Source organism: Saimiri boliviensis, chromosome 4 (genome assembly GCF_048565385.1).
Source record: "Saimiri boliviensis isolate mSaiBol1 chromosome 4, mSaiBol1.pri, whole genome shotgun sequence".
Taxonomy (NCBI): domain Eukaryota; kingdom Metazoa; phylum Chordata; class Mammalia; order Primates; family Cebidae; genus Saimiri; species Saimiri boliviensis.
In genome coordinates this window covers 103,860,229-103,885,496 of record NC_133452.1, presented here as the reverse complement: position 1 = coordinate 103,885,496, position 25,268 = coordinate 103,860,229, and the positions used below count along the sequence as shown (strand labels likewise).

Here is a 25,268-nt window from a genome sequence, read left to right as displayed (position 1 = left end):
CCAGTGAATATTTCTGAGCAAAGAACTCTTGGTCAAAGAGGGCTTTTAGGAAAATAAAAACCCCTGGCACTACTCTGAGCCCCTCAGTATTGGCCAGTTGACAGATGAGTAATAATCTCTACCACCTCACACACCCGCCCTGTTCACCTCTCACCTGCACCAGGCTTTTTCTGCTGGGTACACATGCTGTAGCCCCTAACGAGTTTTCCTGGCCAACTCTTGAGTCAGCATCTGTGGACATTGCCCAGCTGGGTCTGAGGCTGCCCAGAGAATCCTGCACTGATCACATACCATGTGTACCTCACCTCGCCCCCTAGGGATAAGTGGTCCGTCCGTGACTTTGTTCTGTGGTGGGGGGATCACTGCCTTTGAGAAGCTCACAGATGCACCTGACACAAGCAATCCGTGTTGGAAAGCCACCATACACCTTTGTCTGCGTTTACCCCTTGACCCAACTTCTGTGAAAACAGAGCTTACTGGAACATTCCATTTCCTCGACTGTAGGCATGTTTCATATACTGTTATAGAAGATAGTTATACTAATAGTATTAATTAAAAAAGGAAAATATCCACAAACATAAGATCAACAAGTTCCAAAGGATGGCTGAGATTCCCCCACAAATACTGCCTCTTGGACACTACCCCTGTTTTACCTCCCTCCACCCTCTTCTCACTGCCCAGGAACAAAAATCTCCTTGAACAAAAGCACCTCCCCAAGAACAAGCCATTTGGCTGTGATGCCATGTGGGGCCCCCAGTTGCCACTTGCTGGTGTTTCACTACCTGACCCGGGAAATCAGGTGGAGGCAGCTCTGAATCCCCTGCAAGGGCCTTATGGTTTAGAGAGAGGCTCTGAAGCTGCTGGCTCCCCGTTTCACTGCCTTGTTCTGGTTGAGTCCTGAGAGGGCTCTTTTCCCCCAACCGGCATTCCTGCAGTGACCTCTTGTGGCATCCCTGTTGTTCTTCAAAGACAAGCCTTGGCTGTTGATGCCACTTTCTCCCATTTGATATAAAACTGGTCAACAATGAGTCTTGAAATCCTTTTTGGAATTCTGCACCTAGGGACAACAAATCTAAGAGAAAGCAAAAGGCCAAACTGTCAACCATTTATTCCCCAGATTTTACTGAGCACCGAGCATGATCCAGGGTGTGAAACTGGGAATCCAAGGATGTGGAGAGGAACCACTGATTGAGACAGAACTGAAAGGGGTGGGGGCAGGGGGGCAGGCACAGTGGCTCGTGTCTGTAATCTGAGTAATTTGGGAAGCCAAGGCAGGAGAATCGCTTGAGATCAGGAGCTGGGAGGCCAGCCTGGGCAGCATAGCAAGACCTCGTCTCTACAAAAGATTAAAAAATTAGCCAGGTGTGGTGGCACATGCCTATAGTCCTAGCTACTCGGGAGGCTGAGGAGGGAAGATATCTTGAGGTCAAGACTGCTGTGAGCTGTGATCATGCCACTGCACTCCAGCCTGGGCAACAGAGCAATTAAAAAAAAAGAAAAGAAAAAGAAAAAAAAACTGAAGGGGACCTTCCAGCATCCTCTAGTGGAATGCTCCAGTGGTCTGCAAAATGTACTCTGTGCAACCTAGGTGGTCTCCACAGCCCCTTCAGGACCACAAGGCAAGGGTGAGGACAGCCACTGGTGCAAACAGCACAGCCTTGGGGTTTTTGCCCACTCAAATTCAACCAAAACAACTCCAGATCTTTTTTTTTTTTTTCCACTAAGCTTGTATTTGAAGAAAGAGTTCTGCAGCTTCTAATGTGTCTTCTTTCTTCTGATATCATGGCTCTGTTCTAAGCATTTCCAAAGTCAGATAGTGCAAACTTCCCCTCCCCAGAGCTATCTGAGCTCCCTCTGGGCTCACACAGAACTCTGCATGTCCCTCTGTGATGCAGCTCATCACACTAGACACTAATTATTTAGTCTGTGTCTCTCCTACTGGACTGAGCAGCTTTCTTTCCCCAACACCAAGCACAGTGACTGTCACACGGTAGGTCCTCCATAAGTGTTTATTGAATAAATTAGTGAGACTTAGGAATCATATTTTTGCCTTAAAGATTTGCCAAGCAGCTAAGGGGCTCTGCGCTGAGCTTCCCACATCTGTAAAATGACATGGTTTGCCAGCCAGGCACAGTGGCTCACGCCTGTAATCCCAGCGCTTTGGGAGGCTGAGACAGGTGGATCACCTGAGGTCAGGAGTTCGAGACCAGCCTTACCAGAATGGAGAAACCCCATCTCTACTAAAAATACAAAATTAGCCAGGCATGGTAGTGCATGCCTGTAATCCCAACTACTCAGGAGGCTGAGGCAGGAGAATCACTTGAACCCAGGAGGCAGAGGTTACAGTGGGCTGAGATCACACCATTGCAGTCCAGCCTGGGCAAAGAGAGCGAAACTCCGTCTCAAAAAAAAAGAAAAAGAAAAGAAAAGAAAAAGAAATGATGTGATTGGACCACCAGATGATAGCCCAGTGCCAGGCACAGTCCCTGAGACTTAGCTGGCATTTACTGACTGCTTGTTGAATAAACAGATGAATCTCTAGCCCTTCACAGCCCTCAAGTGTCACAGTATTACCTCTGTGAATGCAAGCATCCTTCAGACATGCAGGGAAACACTTGCAACCTTGGTGCTGAGACGTGAGAGGGCTTGGATGGATTACAGATGTTTTTATTCTCTCAGAAATAAAATTGTTGACTCATTGAAATAAGGCAGGATATAAAGGATACAGCTGACCCCTGAGGCTGAGATGACATCTCAGTTGGTTCCAAAAAAATTCAGGTAACTCTGTAAAACCATCAACAATGTCTCACCACTTAATTCTAATCCACAGCTTCAGTGACATGAGTTTCTTAGCCAAATTTCCATGCTCAAGGGAGAAGCTGGGAGTGAGGAGGAGCCCCCACACCATTTCCCTGCCAGTTCCCAATTGCCAAGGCTTCAGACCCATTGAGTGGTTTAATGCTTGGCACCAGCTATTCTGGAAAACAGAGGAAGACTCTGTGTCAGCCATGGTGCCAGCCTCTAATGGCAACTGTGGTTTAGCCAAAAAGAGCACTCATCCTGTGTATAAGTCAGGGTTGTCCAGATAAGCAGAACCAATAGGAAACATATTGATATGTGGAGATTTATTATGAGGAATTGGCTCACTCAGTATGAAGGCTGAGAAATCCTATGATCTGCCATCTGCAGGCTGCAGGTCCAGGAAAGCCTAGGTGTTGTTCTAGTCCAAACCTGCAGGCCTGGGAACCAGGACAGCCAAAAATGTAAGTCCCAGTCTGAGTCCAAATGCCTGAGTGCTGGAAGTGCCAACGTCCAAGGGCAGGAGATCCATGTCCCAGCTCAAGCAGAGGGAGCAAATTTGCCATTCCTCAACCATTTTTGGTATTTTTGTTTGCTTGTTTTAATATCACTTTTAATTGAAAAGCCATAATTATGCATATTTTGGGAGTACATTGTGATGTTTTGATGTATGTATACAATGTGGAATGTATGAATCAAACTAATTAGCATATTCTTTGCCTCACCCATCTTTTTTTTTTTTTTTTTTTTTTTTTGTGGTGAGATATTTGAAGCTTACTCTTCCCAGCAATTTTAAAATATCCATTACTACTCATTGTGGTCACCCTGCTGTGCAATAGATCTCCAAAACATTCCTCCTGTCTAATTGAAACCTTGTACCCTTTGACCCTCCCTCTCCTGACCTCCCACTTCTTGCAACCACCATTCAAGCCTCTGTTTCTATGAGTTCAACTTTATCAGATTCCACATATAAGTGAGATCATGCACTATTTATCTTTTTGTGCCTGGCTTACCTAACTTGGCATAATGTCCTCCAGGTTCATTCATGTTGTTGGAAATGATAGAATTTTCTTCTCCTTTAAGGGTTAATACTATTCCATTGTGTTTATATGCCACATTTTCTTTATCCATTCATCTGTTCATGGGTTGATTCAATGTCTTGGCTATTGTGAACAATGCTACAATGAACATGGAAATGCAGATATCTCTTCAACATACTGATTTCAGTTCCTTCAAATATATACCTAGAAGCAAGGTTGTTGGATCACATGGTGGTTCTATTTTTAGTTTTTTTAAGAACATCCATACTGTTTTCTATGACGGCTATACTAATTTATATTTCCACCAACAGTGTACAAGGGTTCCCTTTTCTCCACATCCTTACCAGCACTTATCTTTCATCTTTCTTATAGCCATTTTAACAGGTGTGAGGTGATATCTTATTGTGATTTGAATTTGCATTTCCCTAATGATTAGGGATGTGGAACATTTTCTCATGAACCTGTTGGCCATTTGTTTGTCTTCATTAGAGAAATGTCTGTTCAGGTCCTTTGCCCATTTTTTAAATTGGGTTATTTGTTTTCTTGCTGTTGAGTTGCTTGTGTCCTTTGTATATTTTGAATATAAACCCTTTGTAAGATGTATGGTTTGCAAATATAGTTTTCCTCTGGTCATCTCTTTACTCTGTTGATTGTTTCCTTTGCTGTGCAAAAGCTTTTTAGTCTGATATAATCCAATTTGTCTATGTTTGTTTTTGTTGTCTATGCTTTCAGGGTCATAGCCAAAAAATCATTGCCTGGACCAATGTTGTTAAGCTTCTCCCCCTATGTTTTTTTCTGGTAGTTTAACGCTTTCAGATCTTATATTTAAGTCTTTCATTTATTTTGAGTTAATTTTTCTATATGGTGTGAGTTAGGGATCCAATTTTATTTTTCAGCATGTGGATATCTAATTTTCCCAACACCTTTTATTGATGAGATTGTTGTTTACTTCATTATATGATCTTGACATCTTGGTCAAAAATCAATTGGCCATAAATACGTAGGCTTATTTCCGGGCTTTCTATCCTGTTGTATTAGTCAATGTGTCTGTTTACTTACAGTAACCTGCTATTTTGATTACTATAGCTTTGTAGTATATTTTAAAAACAGAAAGTGTAATGCCTTTAGCTTTGCTTTTTTGCTCAAGATTACTTTTACTATTGAGGGTCTTTTGTGGTTCCATATGAATTATAGGATTTTTTTTCTATTTCTGTAAAAAAAAAACATTGGAGTTTTCATAAGGATTGCATTGAATCTGTATGTTGTTTTGGGTAGTATGAATATTTTAACAATATTAATTCTTTAAATCCGTGAATACAGGACATCTTTTCATTTATTTGTGGTTTTCTCAATTTCTTTCATCAGTATTTTGTAATTTTCAAATTTTTGTTGTTGCTATCAATAATGAAATTTTTCTTTAATTTCTCTTTTGGATAGTTTGTTGTTGGTATATAGAAATGCTACTGGCTTTATTATGCTGATTTTGTGTCCTGCAACTTTACTGAACTCACTTATTAACCAAAAGTTTTTCGTTGAGTCTTTAGGGTTTTCTGTATGTAAATTCAAGTCATCAGCAAACAGAGACAATTTCAGACTGCTTGTCACAGAGCTCTGGGCCACCAGCACCATTAAAGGCTTCCACAAGACACAGTCACTACATCGCTCTAACCATATTTACTACAGGTGCCACTGATCACTCTTTCTTGTGAAAAAACACAATCATCCAAGAAGGAACTGTCTATTCCTTCAAGCACTAATCACAAATGACCTTGTTACCAGTTGCCAGAGCCATTTTCTTCATCATGCAAATGTGCAGAAATCATGGGTGCTGAGCAAATTAGGCATTTGACCAAACACTTAGAAGACAAAATTCTAGCCTCTGGACTTCATCTGCTAGATGAGAATGTATTATGGCTGGCGCCTCCATCTGTCCTCTTTTTCCTTTACACGTGACGAAAATCACCATCTGTACTTGGCAAATCTCAGACCAAGAAAGGCCTCAGTGTTTCCTAGGAACAGTTCTGTTGCGTGTGTAATGGAGTTGGGTAAGTCTTTCCCATCTCCCTGAGAAGGTGATGATTAGTTTGGGAAAGACCAACCAACAGGAAACCAAGATTGACTATGCTGAAATACAAACGGTGGGTGCTAAATAACCAAAAGAAAGCTTTAAGTGGTAATTTGAAAATCCTGGTATCTTTTGAAGAAATCAAGAAGGAGCTGTTGTAAAGAGCCAGGAGCCTGTCCAGGAGAAAGGATAGTGGACTGTGGAGGATGCATCTACCAATTCCATAATGTTCTATTTAAAATTTTAAAAAATGAAACTGCAGCAAACTATTTAGATATTTCAAAATATAGTCAGTACATGGGTGTTATTTATATCATTCTCTGAACTTTTTGTGTTTGAAATGGTTTATAATAAATCCCAGAACTCTGTGAAGGATTAGATTCCAAGGCTTCCTAGATCAAACAGAAATTACTGTTTTAGTGGAATCATTGTGATAGAAGTGGTAGTAAAAAGTGAATCCCAATTCAATTCTGATTAATCTTAATTCTCCTCACTACTGTTTATGTCAGGATCATTTTACTTAAGGGTGACAACAGAAAATGTACCACTTACTTTCTTCTCCAGGCACCTTGTAATTTTTGATAGGGACTTAATAGCTGTCAATGGAGTGCCTAACATGAGTGATACAGGGAAGTGCCCTGAAGATCATTTTTTTCTTGTTCTCCTGCTGTCTCTTTCTGTCTTCATAGGAGGGAAAGTTCTTCCTCTGCCCCTAGATGGAAATTGATCAACCCCATAACTGAATTGGTCATTCGTTGTTAATTACAAACCAAAAAAGTGGTCATTTTATATTGTAACTGCAATCTTAATAATTCTGATTTCACCAAAAGATAAGACTTCCCGGCCGGGCGCGGTGGCTCAAGCCTGTAATCCCAGCACTTTGGGAGGCCGAGGCGGGTGGATCACAAGGTCGAGAGATCGAGACCATCCCGGTCAACATAGTGAAACCCCGTCTCTACTAAAAATACAAAAAAATTAGCTGGGCATGGTGGCGCGTGCCTGTAATCCCAGCTACTCAGGAGGCTGAGGCGGGAGAATTGCCCGAACCCAGGAGGCGGAGGTTGCGGTGAGCCGAGATCGTGCCATTGCACTCCAGCCTGGGTAACAAGAGCGAAACTCCGTCTCAAAAAAAAAAAAAAAAAAAAAAAAAGACTTCTCTCCCTTACCCCAACTCAGGCAAATTGTCAGTAGTAAAGGGAAATGGTCATCAGCTTCTCTCTTTCTAACTGCCTCCCTCCCTCAACCTGCTAAGGCTCTCAAGAAAGGATAAAGGAAAGAAGGAAAGGAGGAAGGGCCCTTGTGAAAATCTTACTTGAATGGTTCTGCTGTAACATGGCCTTGGGTTCTCTGGGCCTGGCAGATATTCAAAGCAGACTCTTCCTAATTTGGGATGCTTTCATGGGTCTCTGGAGGTCCCTCACCAGCGGCTTCCTTGACTTGAGGGAATGTGCCTTATTGGGACAGTTCCTTACCCAGTTTGAACCTATATGGGTCAAGATCCTAACAGGAAGCAGATGTCCGTACTCAGATGAGACGTTGTGAAGAGAATTGGATAAAGATCTATCTACAGAGGCATGAGCAGAATGTAGGAAAACTGCAAGAAAGAGCACCCCAGAGACAATCACTGCAGCAAGGCAGGAAGCATTGCTGCCCCTAGGCCTAGACAACACAGGGAAAAATCACTGGAATTTAAAAACTGTCAGGGCTATACAGAAAGGCACTGACCATCTGATACAAGCCGTGGCCTTCAGTCAAGCCATGTATCCAGCCTGTGACCCCCACCGAGATGTCTCACATGAAGAAACAGTTTGGCCTCTCCTCCTACCTTCCAGTTGCTTGCTGCTGTTACCCACTGGGCGAGCCCAGTGAAAAGGCTGAGGGTGTAAGATGTGGAGAAGCCAGATGCACACGTATGTTTATTGCGGCACTGTTCACAATAGCAAAGACTTGGAACCAACCCAAATGCCCATCAATGATAGGCTGGATAAAGAAAATATGGCACATATACACCATGGAATACTATGCAGCCATAAGGAAGGAGAGTTCATGTCCTTTGCAGGGACATGGATGAAACTGGAAACCATCATTCTCAGCAAACTGACACAAGAACAGAAAACCAAACACTCTATGTTCCCACTTATAAGTGGGTGTTGAACAATGAGAACACATGGACACAGGGAGGGAAACATCACACACCAGGGCCTGGGGGGTGGGGAGCTGGGGAAGGTTAGCAGGTGATGGGGAGATTGGGAAGGGATAGCATTAGGAGAAATACCTAATGTAGATGGCGGAGCAATGGATGCAGCAAACCACCAGCATGGCACATATATACCTATGTAGCAAACCTGCATGATCTGCACATGTACCCCAGAACTTAAAGTAAAATGAATAAATTTTTTTAAAAAAAGAAAAATATATATATTGAAAAAATTAAAAAAAAAAAATAGTGTGGGGAAGCCAATGGGCTAGAAATAGGCCCAGCATACCACCTCCAGGTGGCCCACTTCCAGGTTGCCTCCTCCTGCGTTCCCATTGCCCCTCTAGATGGCCCTGTGAGAAAGAATTTAAGTGTCAAGGGTTGTGTCTGAGGAGCTCAGAGGCACGCTGGAGCCAGCTCACACCGTCTTACAAGGGCTGACTGTGTGCATTCTTTCCCAACTCCAAATGCAGGAACATCGTGTTGGTAGACCAAAATTGGCCATGACGGGTATTTGCACCCCCAAAATTGGCAAACACTGAGAATCAGGGCTTTTTTCTTCCAGAGAGCTGGTTGTTAAACATTTAGCAGCACACCACTGATCCAGAGTGCCCCTAACCAGCCTCTCTCCTGTGCTTATGGCCCATGCTGGGTCAACAGAAACGCAGTAGTAACTCTGCTCTTGCCTCTAGCAGATCATCAGTCCCTGCCCCATGCTCTAGATGAGGAGTCCCCAAACTACGGCCCGCAGGCTGCATGTGGCCCCCTGAGGCCATTTATCCGGCCCTCTGCCGCACTTCAGGAAGGGGCACCTCTTTCACTGGTGGTCAGTGAGAGGAGCACAGTATGTGGTGGCCCTCCAACGGTCTGAGGGACAGTGAACTGGCTCCCTGTGTAAAAAGTTTGGGGACGCCTGCTCTAGATCAATACAAATCAGACAGTAGTGCCCTCTGGCCTTCTCACTCCCCACCCCAACACCCACACAGATGCTCGAGAATTCTCAGCAAGCTTTCGGCGTGGTCTCTCGGGCTCCCTCACTGCCCCTGAAGGAGGACGAAGCATCTCCACACACGCCTCCCCCAAGGAGGGAGAGGAGGTAGGCTTAGGCAAACTGCTAGCTCTTTTTAAAGGAATTCTCGTCAAACATTTATTTTGGCCCTTTTCAAATGTTGATGTGAGTGTTTGAGTTGTCTAGCCAGCTCTCCCCATTTCACTTTGAAAATATGCCAGTTCTACTGTGTGGTCTGTCTCAGAACTCACTTTTGACTTCAATATATGATAAATTATTGCCAAATGAAAGGATTAATTTACAAATTGGCTAGTAGCAGGTATGTTTTCCAAAAGTAGAGGGAGACAGCTTTATGAAGGATGCACAACTCAATTTTTAAAACTCCTGAAATTTCTCTAAATAGCCAGTCAAGAGAATTGATAGAACCCTACTAACCATCTTCATCAGAGGTTTTCATAGGAAGAAGGCCCGTGCTGGCTTTTGCAGGTGCAAGAAAAACTGCTCTCCCCAAAAGATCACATGTGTCCTGAGAACACTCACCCTGGCTGGTCCAGTGCGATAAAGATGCAACCGGACTGTAGGCATGCCAAGTTTCCTACAAATATCTCTTGAGAAGCCACTGCACTGAGCCATGTGGTCACAAGTCCATGAGGCTAAAGTGGCAGGAGGGAGAACTGCCAAGGTACTCAGAGCTTTGAGAGAAACCTGAGTTCAGAACTTTGAGCACACTTCCGATGGAGAAGGGAGAAAGTCACAGTGGACTGGAAGGCTGCCCCTGGAAGGATGGGCTGGGAGAGGCGCTCTGCACCAGGAACAAAGCGGGACCTCGTGGGTCAGACCCAGAAGTCGCCACACCAGGCTCTGAGTGGCTGTGATAAGAGAAGTGCAGACCAGTAACCAAAATCTGGGGTTCTAGCAGAAAGGGTGATGGAGAGAGAGGAGAGAGAGCTCCCATTTGAACAGAGGTGACCACGAATGGGATCCATGCCAAGTTCAAGCAGTAATGAGACTAGGAATGTCTTCCCTGAGTATGGCATACTAGAGTCTCCTTTATATTGCCGACTGACCCTAGTGCACGCTGACCCTCTAACTTTGTGGTCTGCCTCCTCCACAGAGAACACGAGGGCTGAGAAGGAGCAAATCTGAAGGAGAGAGGCCGCCATCCCTGACAGGGACAATCTTGGACAGAGAGGCCCACAGTCAGAGCAGGGAAGATTACTCATGCAGGAAGAGGTGGTGGACAGTCTTCTATGAGGGGACTGTCAGGGCCTGGGTTTTGCTGCAAGCAGATATATGGCACACTTCTGATTGTACAGAAGAGCCGCCATTTATCTTCTCACAAAGCGCCCTGCTCTTCCTGAGGGGAAGGCAGCAGCAGTGAGCTCAGGGCCCGTGGCGGTGGGAGCGGGTGTGCTCAAGAAATTATCAGGCACAGCCACGTGTCCATGGGGTCATTCAGCACACCCTTAAATTTGGGCACGCCAGGGGCCACTACATTGTTAAGAAATCAACACCAGGATGGATGGCAGCACTGAGCACTCGTCGGTGTGCGACAGCTCCAGCTGACAATAATTTTGAGCCATTAAACAGGAAATGGTCTGATTGGGAAGCCAGAATCTTTGCCTCTGAGCTTCTGACCATTGTGGTAATTGAGCTACGAACACCATCAATCTCCGTAAGAATAGACACTTTGACTTCTCCAACAAGGTGAGGTTGAAGTGATCTATGGTTGTGTGAGACAGCTGAGCCCCAAGGAGGCCCAGAGTGGGTATTCAGCAGATGAATCATTAGTTGGATAGTTGGATAGCAGAGAAGACCAGCTGGAATGCCTTCCGGCTCTGATGTCTTGTCTGCCATGGTAGAGTCACATAACTCACTGCCCCTTCCCATGCAGGGCACTGGCTGGGGGACAGCCATGCGAGCCTCACAGCCTTTGCTCTACGGAAGTCCAGAGGGCCCCTTTCGGCTCTGGTGAATGGTTGGAAATGTCAACATCGTCTTCCTTAGGATTCCTAGTCCAGTCAAGGGCATGGAACAGGCTGGCTCTGGGTATTCTGTGGGCTGACCCTGGAGAGTGAGTAGTGTTTCACACCCAACAGGCAAGCTGCAAATGCCACGTGTGATTGGGACACAGGTCATGAATTTCAGTTAGGAAAGGGCAGACTTCACAGGCCAGCACCCCGGGAAGACACTAAGACTTTCTCTCAGCCCCAGCCCCAGATCTGAAAGGCATTCATGGAAAAGAGCAACACCTTCAAATACCAACAAGTCAATACAGACTTCAATAATCTGCCCTGTGGCTTCCTTCACTATTGGAATCACTTACAGAGGAAAGAGCAGCAGCTTTGAAATCAGACAGAGCCGATTCTCCCCCTAACTCTGCTTACTAGCAGTGCCATCCTGGGGAGATTGCTTCCTCTGGCAGAGCTCAGTTTCCCCACCTGGAGTGGGAGTTGTTAATTATACAAGACAATGCATATGACATTCCTAACCCATGTAGCAGCTGTGTGATGGTTATTGTTATTCAGATTTTATCAAGCACCTGCAAGGGCCAGATGCAGGCGGTTCCAGCCTTACAGAGTGTGTCTTCCCGGTTGCAAGCCCCTGAAGCCCGTTTTACCCTTATCACAGTGGCTCCTAAAGGTCTGGAAAGCAGGCAGACCTGTAGGGGACATGCTACCTCCCCATACCATCCTATCTAAACTTCCGCAGAGCCTGTAATCTCAGTAACTTCTGTACAGAGTACTTGCATTGAAACTGGGCTCCAAGCCATAAGCACTGTTTCTTAACAAGGGGTGAGCGTTGGAATCACCAGGGGACCCTATCAACAAATTTTAACTCAGTAGGTCTGGAGTAGGGCCCAGCTGTCTGTGTGCTTTTACAAGCTCCTTAAGTGATTCTGATGTGCACCCCCCGTTGAGAACCATTGAACCGAAGAAATGATTCTGCACGTTTCAAACATCAGATAACTGCATGGGAGAGAGAGCGTTTGAGAGGAGGGCATAGGGAAGTGGGACAAGGAGTTGCAGAGATCTTTCCATTAGAAACTACATCAGGAAGGAGGGGTCCTCATCTTGGCTGGCCTTCCAGGCAAGAGCCCCTCAGGTCCTTGCGTGGCTAATTCCAAAACACCGGTGACCAGAGATAAGGTCAGCCTGGGACTGTGTGTCCCCCCAACTTGAAGCTTCAGTCACTGTTTGACTGCTCAGGGCTTCTTCCTTCTGTGCTATTCAGACCTAGAGCCACTGAGTGAAACCCTTTTCTTGCTTTTGTATTGCTTTGGTGGCTGCTGCCTCCCCACAGATGAACAGTGTGACTTCACAGGCCACTCGGGACTGTGACCTCCTGTGCTGCTGTCCCAGCCAGAATCCTGTCCTTGAAAGGAGGTCTCCCTGTGCCTCCTGTCAGGTGATGGGAGGTCCTGTCCCTGGCCAGAGTCCCCGTGGGGATGGAGACCTACAAAACTCAAATGCCCTTCAGTTACTCCCTCTTCTTCTGTTCTTGCTCAGTCGCTTTTGTTTGGTTCCCTTTGAGTCCCCAGCCACTATTTCTCTTCAGAGGTTACTGATGAGCCAAGCCTCAGAACACATCAGAAGCAGCCAGAGGCTGTCTCCTGGTGAGGCTGCAGTGCGTTTCACTAAGCAGACATCACCTTGGACAGCAGGCCCATTTGGTTGTCATGGCAATGTGGGTAGTTTGTGTCATGGGGTGTTCTGTGCCCTCACTCTGGACTCCCAAGGTCCCTTGCCCCAGCTTTCTTTCCCAGACCCTTTCAACAGACTCCCAGCTTCCTGGCGCCACCTCACATTCACTGTTGTTCAGTTTCGGGTAGCTTTGTCTTGATCAGCCAAAAAAGAAAAAAGAAAAAGCTTAACTTAGCTTTCAAAGGAATAGATCAAGCCCATTCCTCTCCTCAAAATATTCCAGCCTCCCATCTTTCTCAAAGCCAGTGTCCTTACTATGGCTCACAAGATCCTCCAGGGTCTGGCCTCGGTTTCTTCACTGACTTCAGCTCCCACCGTGATTTCCCTTACCAACTGTTCAGGCACCCTTTCAGATCTGGGGCTGGGGCTGAGAGAAAGTCTTAGTGTCTTCCCTGGGTGCTGGCCTCTGAAGTCTACCCTTTAATAACCAAAATCCGTGACCCGTGCCCCAATCCCACGTGGCCCTCTCATTATTCTCAGACGCAGCAAGCAGGCTCACACCCTTTGCACTTAACTGTTGTACACTCTGCACCCCGATTTCCACATGCCTGTTTCCTCCCTCCATTCAGGCCACTGTTCAAATGTCTCCTCCATAGAGGCCCTCACCCACTCTACCTACACCTGTCCTCCACCCTGGTCATCCTCTGTCTTTCTACCCGGCTTTCTCTTTCCTCATAGCACCTTCCGATCCTGGACCTGATGTTGTAGACTCCACTGTCTGTTGTTTTAGTGTCTGTCTTCCCCACTGGAATCCTCCTAAACAGGGGCAGGCACTTAGTCAACGCTTGATCCACATTTGTTACATAAGCAGATGAGTGACTAGACGTGAATCCAAAGCCTGGCGCTGCTATTTGGTAGCTTGTGGCATCGCACAAGCCACCTCGTGACCCTGAGCCTGGTCTTCCTGACCGTGAAGCAGAGGCGATCCTGTCTGCCAGCTGGGGTGGTGAGAATGAAAGCGGTGTTGCATGGGGACGGGGCTCGGGCGACTCCTCGGGTGGCACTGACGTTGCCATTCCGTGCTTGTGTCAGCTGCATTCAGAAGGTGCTTCTTGCCTAAGGCTCCTGAACACCCCACACACTTCCAGGGCGCCTGCGACTCTACGACCTACTGGGGAACCTGCAAGATGCCCAAGGAAAAGACAACCAACCATGGGGCAAGGCGAGAGCCTGCCTTGTACAGAGGGGCTCTGCATTCACATGAGGTGACCACAGCCTTTATATGGAAGACCATCCTGGCCATCCCTGCTACCTTCTGCTGTCTGTTCACGAAGCCCTGGAGACCACCTCTGCTGGCCAGATAGATGGCCCTTTGTGAGTCCAGCAGCCCTTCCACCAGCTGCCTCCAGCAGCCTCGCACACGCTGGGCTTGCAGCAGGACGCCCAGCCAGTCACCACAGAGTGGGGCTTCACTGAATTTTGTCCTTGGGATGGACAAAAGTGTTAAAAGGAAGAAAGAGATTCACAGTGTTACCTTTTTAGCAGGCTGAAAGATACCTGGGCCCATTTCTGAAACTTTTTAAAAAGGAAATAGTTCGTCCATTGAAAGTCCCACCATTGTCAGTTTCATGTTAAGATACTTCCTACAGTTGATCATGCCTGACGACTTGCAAAGGAGACAAGGCCAGCAAACATGCGACGAACTGAGTGCACCCTGTACCTGGAGTCTGAACACAGCTCTGGGGGAAGATGCTCAGAGCAGAAGGACCACAGTCCCTGCCCTTGAGGGCTTCCTGTGCCTGAGACTTGGGGGGCTATGGGTGATGTGGACAGGTGGGCTGCCTCATCTGAGCCAATAAATTGCACCAACACAGATGACAGTGCGGTCTTCAGGTGGGATGTGGATGGAATCTTCAGCTTCTGTGTTTAGATGATGAAATAAGACACCTGCTCTGTCTGTCAATTTAAAGTTGGCAATTGACACAAGGAAAAGGGGATCACTGGCGCCTAAAAGATGATGGACAGAAACGTGATCCAGTTAGCATAGTTATCAATAAGCTAATGACATAAAAGACACAGGTAACAAATGGGTAAGGGAGTCAAAGGGAAAGAATAATGGCATGACAGAATAAGGACCTCTCAGCAGGCTAGGCTGCTAATAAATGTGAAGTGTTGCTTTTGGGATCAAAAGGACAATCACACTGAAACAGGATGCATTTTGACGATCACTTATTTTTAAAAATGCAAGTTTTAAAACTGACCACAAACTTAATAGGGGCCAACCACGACAGAGCTGCTAAAAATCACAAGCAGGCTGGTGGTGGTGGCTCACGCCTGTAATCCTAGCACTTTGGGAGGCCAACATGGGTGGATTATGAGGTTGTGAGTTCAAGACCAGCCTGGCCAATATGGTGAAACCCCATCTCTACAAAAAATACAAAATTTAGCCGGGTGTGTTGGCGGGTGCCTGTAGTCCCAACTTCTTGGGAGGCTGAGGTAGAAGAATCACTTAAACCTGGGAGGTGGAGGTTGCAGTGAGCCGAGATTATACCACTGTACTCTACACTGGGTGACGGAGTGAGACTTTATCTCAAAAAAAATCACAAGCAGTTGGTGGTTCATGCCTGTAATCCCAGCACTTTGGTAGGCTGAGGCGGGGCAGATCATAAGGTCAGGATTTTGAGACCAGCCTGGCCAATATGCTGAAACCCTATCTATACTAAAATTATAAAAATTACCCGGGTATGGTGGTAGGTGCCTATAGTCTTAGCTACTCAGAAGGCTGAGGCAGGAGAATCATTGGAACCTGGGAGGTGGAAGTTGCAGTAAGCCAAGATTGTGCCACTGCACTCCAGCCTGGTGACAGAGACTCCATCTCAAAAGAAAGAAAATAAAAATCACGAGCAGTGCTGGGGAGGCTGTCTGATTGAAATATTTAGCTCCTTGGAATCAGAAAAAAACAAATGGGTTCAAATCTCAGCTCTGCTATTTACTAGCTATGTAACCTTAGGTTATCCATAGCCCTCTCTGAGACTAAGACTAGCTGAAAGGTGATGGCAACACCATCCTTAAAGGGTTATTTTGAAAATTAGTAATAGGGTACATAGAGGACCACGCCCAGTGCCTAGTAGAATTTGGCAGATCTTAGCACATAGAAAGCCCCCAATAAATGGTCATTGTTAGTAATTCACCTGCTACAAAAATGTAGAGCTTAAATTTTTTAAAGGTAAGAGAAGTCTTTCTCTATTCTGTGCCTCTCAGGCCCGTGGAAGTATTATTTCCAGACCTAAGATAAATGGGAAAGTAACCAGGTCGTTGAGACTTCAGGTGAGGGATAGAGCAGAGTCAGTCTAAGAAAAAAAAAAAAAAACAGAGTTTCAAACACATGGCATTTTGATGTTGTTGTTCAGATATTTAAGGGACCATCAGATTAAGAAAGATATGTTATGCTGCTCCAAAGAGCCAAAGTAGAGGTGAAAAGAAGTTAGTGGGAAATGTCTTGGCTCAAAGAGGAAACAGAGCTGTCCACCATGAAATGTGCTATCCTGCAAAGTTAGCGAGCTCCTCATCCCTGGAGGTATTAGAGCAGAAAGCAGTTGACACTCTGTCAGAAACATTATCGACGAGATTTCCATAGAAACCAAAGTAATATAATCAAACATGTTAATAATAATTGATACTGTTTATAACTTCAAACCCTTTCTCCAGCTTCACCTTGGCTTTGTCCATGAGCAGCTGCAAGTGCTCGATCTCCACTTCAGGGCTTTCAGGCGAGTGAACACTGTTCTATACCCGCGGTGGAATCGGAGAAGAGTCAGTGCACCACTGTCTTGAAAGCATGGCATGGAGGGAGAGCTGTAAATGACTGACCACATTTATTGTTTCTCTTATCACAGAGTCATATCTATGATATGTGAATATTAATTCTAGACATTTTACTATGCAGAAAAACAGGAAGAAGAAAGTAAAAATCACCATAATTCCTCTACTTAAATGTAATTGATGTTAACGTTTGATTATATTATTTTATAATAATTGATATTATTTATTGAAATGTTATAGAAGGGATGTCAGAAATGTTATAGAAGGAATCCAAGGTTCCTGAAGTTAGTCACGTAACTTGGGCAGTTCACCCTCTTTGAACTTCAATGTCCTTATCTGTAAAATGGGAGTAATAACACTTATCTCAAATAAATACTGTAAGGATTAAGTCTGAGTATGTCTGGAAGCACATGGACAGTAGCAGAGTCACCCCTACTTGGAGTAAAAAGCAGGGCTGTATGATTTCTAAGATGTTGTCTGTGGAGCTCAGAAAAGCAGGGCAACCATGAAGAGACTCCTAGGAAAATAAAACTCCCCACACTCTGGGCTAGGAGAGAGCCGGCTTCAGATGAGCACACTAGCCAGAGCAGGCAACCAGGCAACCAGGCAACCAGCGGCAGTCATGTGCAGGAAGACAGAGGTTGCCGTAAGTGGGGACGCAGACACATGCGGCAGCTGATCCCTGCTGACTTGCTCAGCCTTGCACCTGGCCTCATCGTGATCCTGTCGCCAAGGCTTGGGCTCAGCCCTCGTTGTGAATTGATATGGCCTGCACTCAGCAGGCTTGAGGACCACTGTGGCAGGGGGAGTGGGAAACAGGAGACACGGTTCTGAGGCTGGAAACTCTGCACCTCCGCTTGGGCAGAGAAAGACGTCAGGCGGTTTAGAGAGGTCTCCTTGTTTGTGAAGGGCTCTTTCTCAGAGGATAGGGAAATGCTGTTTTGCATCTTCCCTGGAGACTCACGAGGAAATGAGTGAGCTCAATAGTAAAAGGGTTAGTAGAGACAGAAGCAGAATTCCCTTCTAGGGACAGATGTTGGCAGTGAGAGGGACAGCAGAGAGATATTAACCCAGGAAGCCGCTCCCCTCAGGGCTTCCAGCTGAGCAGAGGTTGCCACCAAGAGGCCCCAGAAGGAACTCACAGGGGCCCCTTTCTTCTTGGAGTGCCCTTGAACTCTGTCATCTGCCTAAATACACACTTTTCCTTTTACCTTTCTTTTTCACCATCCCATCGGTACCTTCCTTCTACAGGAATCTCGGAAAACATGGCCATGCCTCCCACGCCAGACCAGCAGGAGGAGAAGCTGCGATCACAACTGGAGGAAGAAAAGAGAAGGTGCCTTTCCTTTCAGCCACACACAGCCCCACCCCAGCCTCCCAGGGTCTCAGTGTTGTCCTGGAGCTGCCCAGGGCAGGACAGAGCAGAGTGGCCAACTCCTAGCCCAGGGCTGGAGCTACTCAGGGACGTGGGTCCAGCAGCTGGCTCCTAAAATAGTAGGAAGAGGAGGAGCTGCCTTTGAGCAGGCAGGTGTGAAAGGCAGGAACCCAGGCAGTGTGACTTATGCAGAACTAGCCAAGCCAGGCCCGGGAAGCAGCTGGGCTTGTCCACTGCTTCCACCTAGAGGAGCCAAGAAGTATGACCACGGTGGTCTTCCGCAGGCCTGTGGCTGAAGCCCACTTCCTTCCCGAGTCCTGAGAATGTCATATTCTCAACGCAGCTGCAGACATTTGGGGTCACAGCGTGGTCACCAGATCTCTCCCCACATGCAGGTCAAGGTGCATCCATTCATCCATTTGTGCATTCAGCACATGTGTGCTATCTACCCATCCCATGGTAGGGTAGGTTCTGGGGAGACTAAAGTCACTTTCCCTCCACAAGGAGCTGGTGGTGTCACTGCAGCATATTTCCTGACCTACCCCAATCTCCAGCTGACCTGACATGCACCCATCATCCCCTCCCCCAACTCGCACGCACACCCAGGATATCAAAGCCTCAAGCGCTGGTCTTCAGGTCGCTGCTGGCAGGTGTGCACGTGTCTTCCTACAGAAGGCCCTGACCACCCGAGCACACACGCCTCTGTCACTCTCCACTCCCTTGGGGTCTCCCCAGTCATCCATTTTCTCCCTCACTCTGTTCATTTTCCTCAGTTTCTTTCCAACCCATCCTTTTTTTTTTTTTTTTTTTTTTTTTTTGAGATGGAGTCTCACTTTCTTTCCCAGGTTGGAGTGTCATGGTGCAATCTCAGCTCACTGCAACCTCCACCTCCCAGGTTCAAGCGATTCTCCTGCCTCAGCCTCCGGAGTAGGTGGGATTACAGGCACACGCCACCATACCCAGCTAATGTTGTATTTTTAGCAGAGACGGGGTTTCACAATTGTAGGCTCAGGCTGGTCTCAAACTCCTGACCTCAGGTGATCTACCAGCCTCAGCCTCCTTAAGTGCTGGGATTACAGGCGTGCGCCACCACGCCCAGCCTCCCACCCATTCTCCTTGTGTCTATTCCATCTTCATGGTGTCCCCTTGGCCCACATTTCCAATCTCAGTGTCACCTTAGAGGCCAACTTATCTCTTCGGCCTGGATATTGGACTGTTTCCTGTTGGACAATTTCTAATTCATTATAGCATTCCCAAAACCAATGTATGTGTGCATTCATAAGCACAGTGCTACTTTTAGTCCTCAGCATGAAGGTGAGCCAGCAAAACAGTGAGGCAGTTAAGACTGTGGTTCTAGAACCAGGCTACCTGGGTTCAAATCCTGGCTTCTCAGTTATCTCTCTCCCATAGAGCAAGTTATATAACTTCTCCATACCTGCCTCAGATTCCAAATCTGTAAAATGGAGGTGATAACAATAGTGTCTCCTTACTAGGGTTGTGAAGAGGATTAAAGAGTTTCTGTATGTTGCGTGCCTACAGCAATGCTTATCTCTTAGTAAGTGAATGGCAGTTCTCATTCTTGGGGGAGAAGTTATTCATCTTGCACACACAGTCACATGGGCCTAATGGACAAAAATGTCTCCGTCTGCTTCATCTTCGCTGTGATGGACTCAAATCCTGGTGCCATATCCTGGCCTCAGAAGCTCCTATAAGGTCTCAGTCCCTGGGTCCCAGGGCAGCTCTACCAGGACTCTAAGGCACAGGCCCCATTCATTTACAGCCCTCCCTCCATGCCATGCTTTCAAGACAGCAGTGCACTGACTCTTCTCCAATTCCACCGCAGGTATAAAACAATGTTCACTCGCCTGAAAGCCCTGAAAGTGGAGATCGAGCACTTGCAGCTGCTCATGGACAAAGCCAAGGTGAAGCTACAGAAAGAGTTTGAAGTCTGGTGGGCAGAGGAGGCCACCAACTTGCAGGTATGGGCTGGTGATCATCAGGGAAGCTGCGGAGGGGCCAGTCATGCAGCCCCATTGAGGCTGTCAAGAGACAGAGTGGGGGCTTTGACCCACAGGCCCTCATGCTCTCAGCCCCTGCTCATGAAGCAGGTGCTCACTGTAGTAACAAGGATGACAAAAGGTCAAGGGTTCATTGTCGCCTTGCTCTCATGCCTAAAATTCTGCCTGATTAATGGAAAAATTAGGGATGGAAGATGCAGTTCCCAGAAACCTGTGGGTTTGCCACCAACGCTTTGTGTGGTATTCTCCTATTGACAGCATGTATTGTTTTTCTTATCACAGAGTCATATATATGTGAACATTAATTATAGAAATTTTACTATGCAGAAAAACACAATAGAGAAAGTAAAAATTACCGTAATTACTCTACTTAAATGTAACTGATATTAACATGTTTGGTTATATTATTTTACTTTGACTTCTATGCATACATATCCATATGTTTTTATACAAATAGAATCAGGCTGGGCACGGTGGCTCATGCCTGTAATCCCAGCACTTTGGAAGGCTGCAACAGAAGGATCACTTGAGCCCAGGGGTTCGAGACCAGCCTGGGTAACATGGCAAGCCCTGTCTCTGCCAAAATAAAAATAAAAATAATTAGCCAAGCTTGGTAGTATTTGCCTGTAGTCTCAGCTACCTGGGAGGCTGACATGTGAGGAGTGCTTGAACCTGGGAGGACAAGGCTGCAGTGAGCAATGATAGACCCACTGCACTTCAGCCTGGAGTGACTGAGCAAGGCCCTGTCTCCAAAATAATAATAATAATAATAATAAATAAATTATATAGCTGTTCAAGCATTGCAAATGGCTTTTAAAAAATTAATTGTATAGCATGGCTATTTTTTCATGTTATTGTCCTACAGCATTGTTTTAATGGCTGTTACTCTTCCATCGCATAAATATGTTGTAATCTCCTATCGTTGAATATTTAGGTTGTTTCTAGTTTTTTGCCCAAAACATACTTGTAGATAATTTTTTGGCATATTTCCTAGAAAAATTCTTAGAAGTTTTCTGTATGACAAAAGCTAAAATCACCTGTCCGTAAATGTTAGCACAGAATCCCCATTTCAGTTGTCCTTATGTAACATCTCAGCTGTGGCACAGTGGAAGTGCTGAAACACACACAATCAGATCACGTGTCCGACTGGCAGAACCCTTAGTGATTATCTAACAGGCTGATCCCTTCGTTTTAAGGACAAGAAAGCTGAGAGTCAGAAGATGATCTTCCAAGGACACAGCCAAACAATAACCAGTGTGATACCAAGTGGCACGTGACAGGGCAATAGAGAAGAATATCTGGATAAAATTAAATGCATGATATAATAAAGAAAACTGGTTAGAATAAAATACGGTTATCAAAACATTTTGCACTATGGTATAGTAATACGCGTACTACTTTTAAAATGCATCTAGGTATGGGCCCAATAAGATCTAGGTATGGGCCCAATATTTATCATAACTTCAAAATAATGATGAAATGACACAATACTTCAAGATCACTGCACAACTGTCAGGTGATATGAAAATATGCATGATTTCTTCTATTGGTCACAAAGTCACAGATATTGCTAGTACTTCTGTGGTTTGTTGTCTACATTTATCACTGAAGGAAATACTTAATTTCAGGTAGCAGCTAGGGAAAATAAAGATGTGATTGGGTCCCATCCACATTGGCAGAGCCCCCGGATTCTGTTTGTGGACCCCACACTAAAAGCCCTTCCCAGCAAGTTCAACAGTGACTGAGGCTTTTCCCAGCTGGTGCCTGAGGGAGTCCACCACCGACCGGTCGACAAGGGTCATCCAGTGCAACTCAGGAAGTATCCAAGCAAAGCTGACACATTCAGACAGTGTAAGACTCACAGAGACAGCAGAAGCCACAGTAGGCAAAGGTATCAGCTCCATGTGTCCCCTGCCCCACAGGATGTCACTGAAACACAAGGGACCAGATGACAGCAAGGGGGATGGTGGGATACTCTGGCGCAGAGGGGTTAACTCCATGCTGCCCTGAGCAGTTCTATAGCCTCACCTATACCCTGAGCGGGCAGAGGCAGAAAGCTCCAGACCTCATCAGAGCAAGAGAGGTGACAAGAAACCTCTAGGACAGCCTTCTAAGAAGACAGCAAAGCAAGTGTAAAATAACCTAGTAGCAACCACGCAAACTTCCTGTATGCACTCACATTCCAGGAGGCTTACTGGGCGTTCTGCCAAGACTCAGACCAGCTGTGATGTATGCATTGCTCCTCAGACCTGTGTGCGGACATGCATGGCAGAGCACCACAGCCGAGCTTTTTCCCCACACCAAACGCTCGGTGCGTTTCTCCTGACTTTAGTAGCGGGTGTTTGGGGCAAGGAGAAGCAAAACCAGAAAACATTTTTGAAGAATGAAGATTACATTTTAAACATTTTTTTTCTATCTTTAAAAGGAATACGTGTTCAACTTGGAAAACTTGGAAAGAACAGAAGAGCATAAAGAATAAATTAAACATTTCTCATAATTCTGCCATCCCAAGACAAGATGTTGAGGCCCATCATTATGGTCATTACTGTGTCTAGGTTTGGTTTTGGCCATACATATTGTGTACACTAACTTTTATAGCTGGCTTATTCCCCTTAAGAATTACATCAAGGCAGGGCACAGTGGCCCATGCCTGTAATCCTAACACTTTGGAAGGCCAAGGCGGGCGTATCACCCGAGGTCAGGAATTTGAGACCAGCCAGGCCAACATGATAAAACCCCATCTCTACTAAAAATACAAATATTAGCCGGGCGTGGTGGCACAGGCCTATAGTTCCAGCTACTCAGGAGGCTGAGCAGGAGAATAGCTTGAACTCAGGAAGCAGGGGTTGCAGTGAGCTGAGATCATGCCACTGCACTCCAGCCCAGATGACAGAGCGTAGATGCCACAAAGTCGGTGTGTCACGGAAGAAAATGCTTAGGGAAGATTCTTGCAGGAGCTCTAATGATTGCTTTTCACCACTTCTTGGGACCCTGGCATGCTCTGCTCTCTACCTGTGGAAGATGGTTACAGTAGTGACAGAGCTGATCCAACACTTTCACCTCCATCAGTGAGATTTTCTTCTGGACGTGCGTGCATGAATGGCTCACATTTTCCTACACTTAAATGGTGTCAGAGCAAGAAACTTAAATGTACTACTGACTTCTAGAAATGGCTGCGGCACTAGGGAGGTTATCTTTCCTGGCTCTTCCTATTCTGTTTGCAAGGAGAAAACATCCCTGAACATCTGGATATTGAAACTGCACTGAAGAGAAGTTAAGTGGAAAGTCTGAGGTCACTTGGCTGTAAGCGGGGGAGCTGGGGTGTACAGCGCTCTCCCTGTGAGCACTAGAGCCGCTATGGTCACCCATTCCACCGTACTGCATACAGCACGGAGGAAGAACTGCTGGAAGAAAGAATACTCTAGTTGTTGAACAAGACCGTATCTGATTTATCCCGGGGGGTGCTGATCCAAGGGAGTGTTGGCCTCTGAGAACTCCATTTTATAGGGATACTCGTTCAGTATTAAAAATGGCTGTCATTAATTGCGTCTGTGGATCATAAACTCTACTTAGGGACTTTGAAAATCCTTCCCTTCCCCCACCCTCGCACTAACCCTCTGAGATAGATTATGGCACTGATGATATATATGGTGATGCCCATTTTAGAGGTGATTATTGTAGGTGTGATGGGAGTCTGGACAAACTCATTCTGAGCCTGGATAAAGTATATAACTTGCACCAAAAATAAAAAAGAATTACATCAAAAACATCTTCCTATGTCATTAGATTCAAGCTAACACTGTGAAACTCCTTCTGGGGCCAACAGGTAAATTCTCCAGCAGTGAATTCACTCGATCACAAGAAGCCATTTCTCCAGACATCTGACTCCCAGCGTGAACTGTCCCAACTCCTCTCTAACAAAAGGTAAGGTGAGAAGTCACCAGAGGTGTTAGAGTTCCCAGAAAAGGCTCCCTACCTTTCTCTTTAACCTATTCCTGTGGCTCTCATGTCTCCTGGTAAGCCATATGATCCAGGAGGATGAATTCTTTTCACCGTTTAATTAGTCGTAGATACTCAGGACAGTGGCTTTCAAGCTGGTTGGAGTGCACACCCCTTCAGTCCCTCTGAAGCCAGCCAGTGGACCTACTGCCATGGTAACAAGAGACAAGAGGTTTAGCAATCAAGCCCTGGTCCTGCTTCCTGAGTGGGAAGAAGGGGTTGGCAGGAATGGGATAAGGACATAGCATGGGAGAAGCGGGGGTTGGGAGTAGCAGGTGGTAGCCAGCCTGCTGAGACACAGGGGAGCTCTTCGTCCTAGCCAGGATTCAGGCAGCCTCCAATAACGTCACATGTGGATGGCCCAGAGTCAGTCTCCCTAAATGATGGGATGACCATCAGGGACTCTACTTCCCCACAACCATGTTATTGTCTCTTTCCAACCACACAACCCAGGGGGTAGCGCCAATGATGCATGCCTCCTGCCATCATCCATCCCGTGCCAGAGGCCAGGGTGGGCAGTATGTGTGCAGCCTCCATCTCTGCCACCAAGGAGCAATCCTTTGGGTTTGAAGGGGCACTGAGCCCTCACGTTGGAAATATAAAATAGGGCTTTAAAAAAGGTGTCAGAGGGCCAGGCATTGTGGCTCATGCCTGTAATCCCAGCACTTTGGGAGGCCGAGGTGGATGGATCACCTGAGGTCAGGAGTTTGAGACCAGCCTGGCCAACACGGGGAAACGCTGTCTCTACTAAAAATAGGAAAATTAGCTGAGGGTGATGGCACATGCCTGTAATCTCAGCTATGTGGGAGGCTGAGGCAGGAGAATTGCTTGAACCCAGGAGGTAGAGGTTGTAGTGAGCCAAGATCACACCATTCACTCCAACCTGGACGACTGAGAGACACTCCATCTCAGAAAAAAACAAAAACAAAACAAAACAAAAAACCATAACACCAGTCAAAGAATGAGGAAAACATCAGATAAATATCAGATACATCCCAATGGAGGGACACTCTACAAAATACCTGACTAGCATGCCTCCAATTGTCAAGGTCCGCAGAAACAAAGGAGACGCACCACCTAGATGTAAAGTAGGATTCTGGGTGGGAGCCTGGAACAGGAAAAGTCGTTAGCGAAAAACTAAGAAAAGTCCAGTAAAGCATGGCCTTTAGTTAACAACAAGTGTTAACATCGGTTCAGTGATTGTGGCAAATGCACCACGCTAAGGTAAGATTCCCCAATAGGGGAAGCTGGGTACAGGGTACGTGGGATCTCCTTGCCCTGTCTTTGCAACTTTTCTGTA

General features: G+C 46.2%; 1 protein-coding gene across 11 annotated transcripts in view; it reads left to right on the top strand.

Annotated features, from left to right (window-relative positions):
- KIF6 (kinesin family member 6) overlaps positions 1 to 25,268 on the top strand; it is a 381,890-nt gene that overhangs the window by 339,176 nt on the left and 17,446 nt on the right. For all 11 annotated transcript variants that reach the window (XR_012517286.1, XM_003923246.3, XM_074397999.1 and 8 more), the window contains 3 exons: positions 17,828 to 17,912; positions 19,795 to 19,930; positions 23,796 to 23,893. Coding sequence is in view for 10 of the 11 variants with exons in the window: in XM_003923246.3 (XP_003923295.2) it covers positions 17,828 to 17,912; positions 19,795 to 19,930; positions 23,796 to 23,893 (319 nt within the window). In the remaining variant the exon portion in view is untranslated. The remainder of the gene's footprint in view (positions 1 to 17,827; positions 17,913 to 19,794; positions 19,931 to 23,795; positions 23,894 to 25,268) is intronic.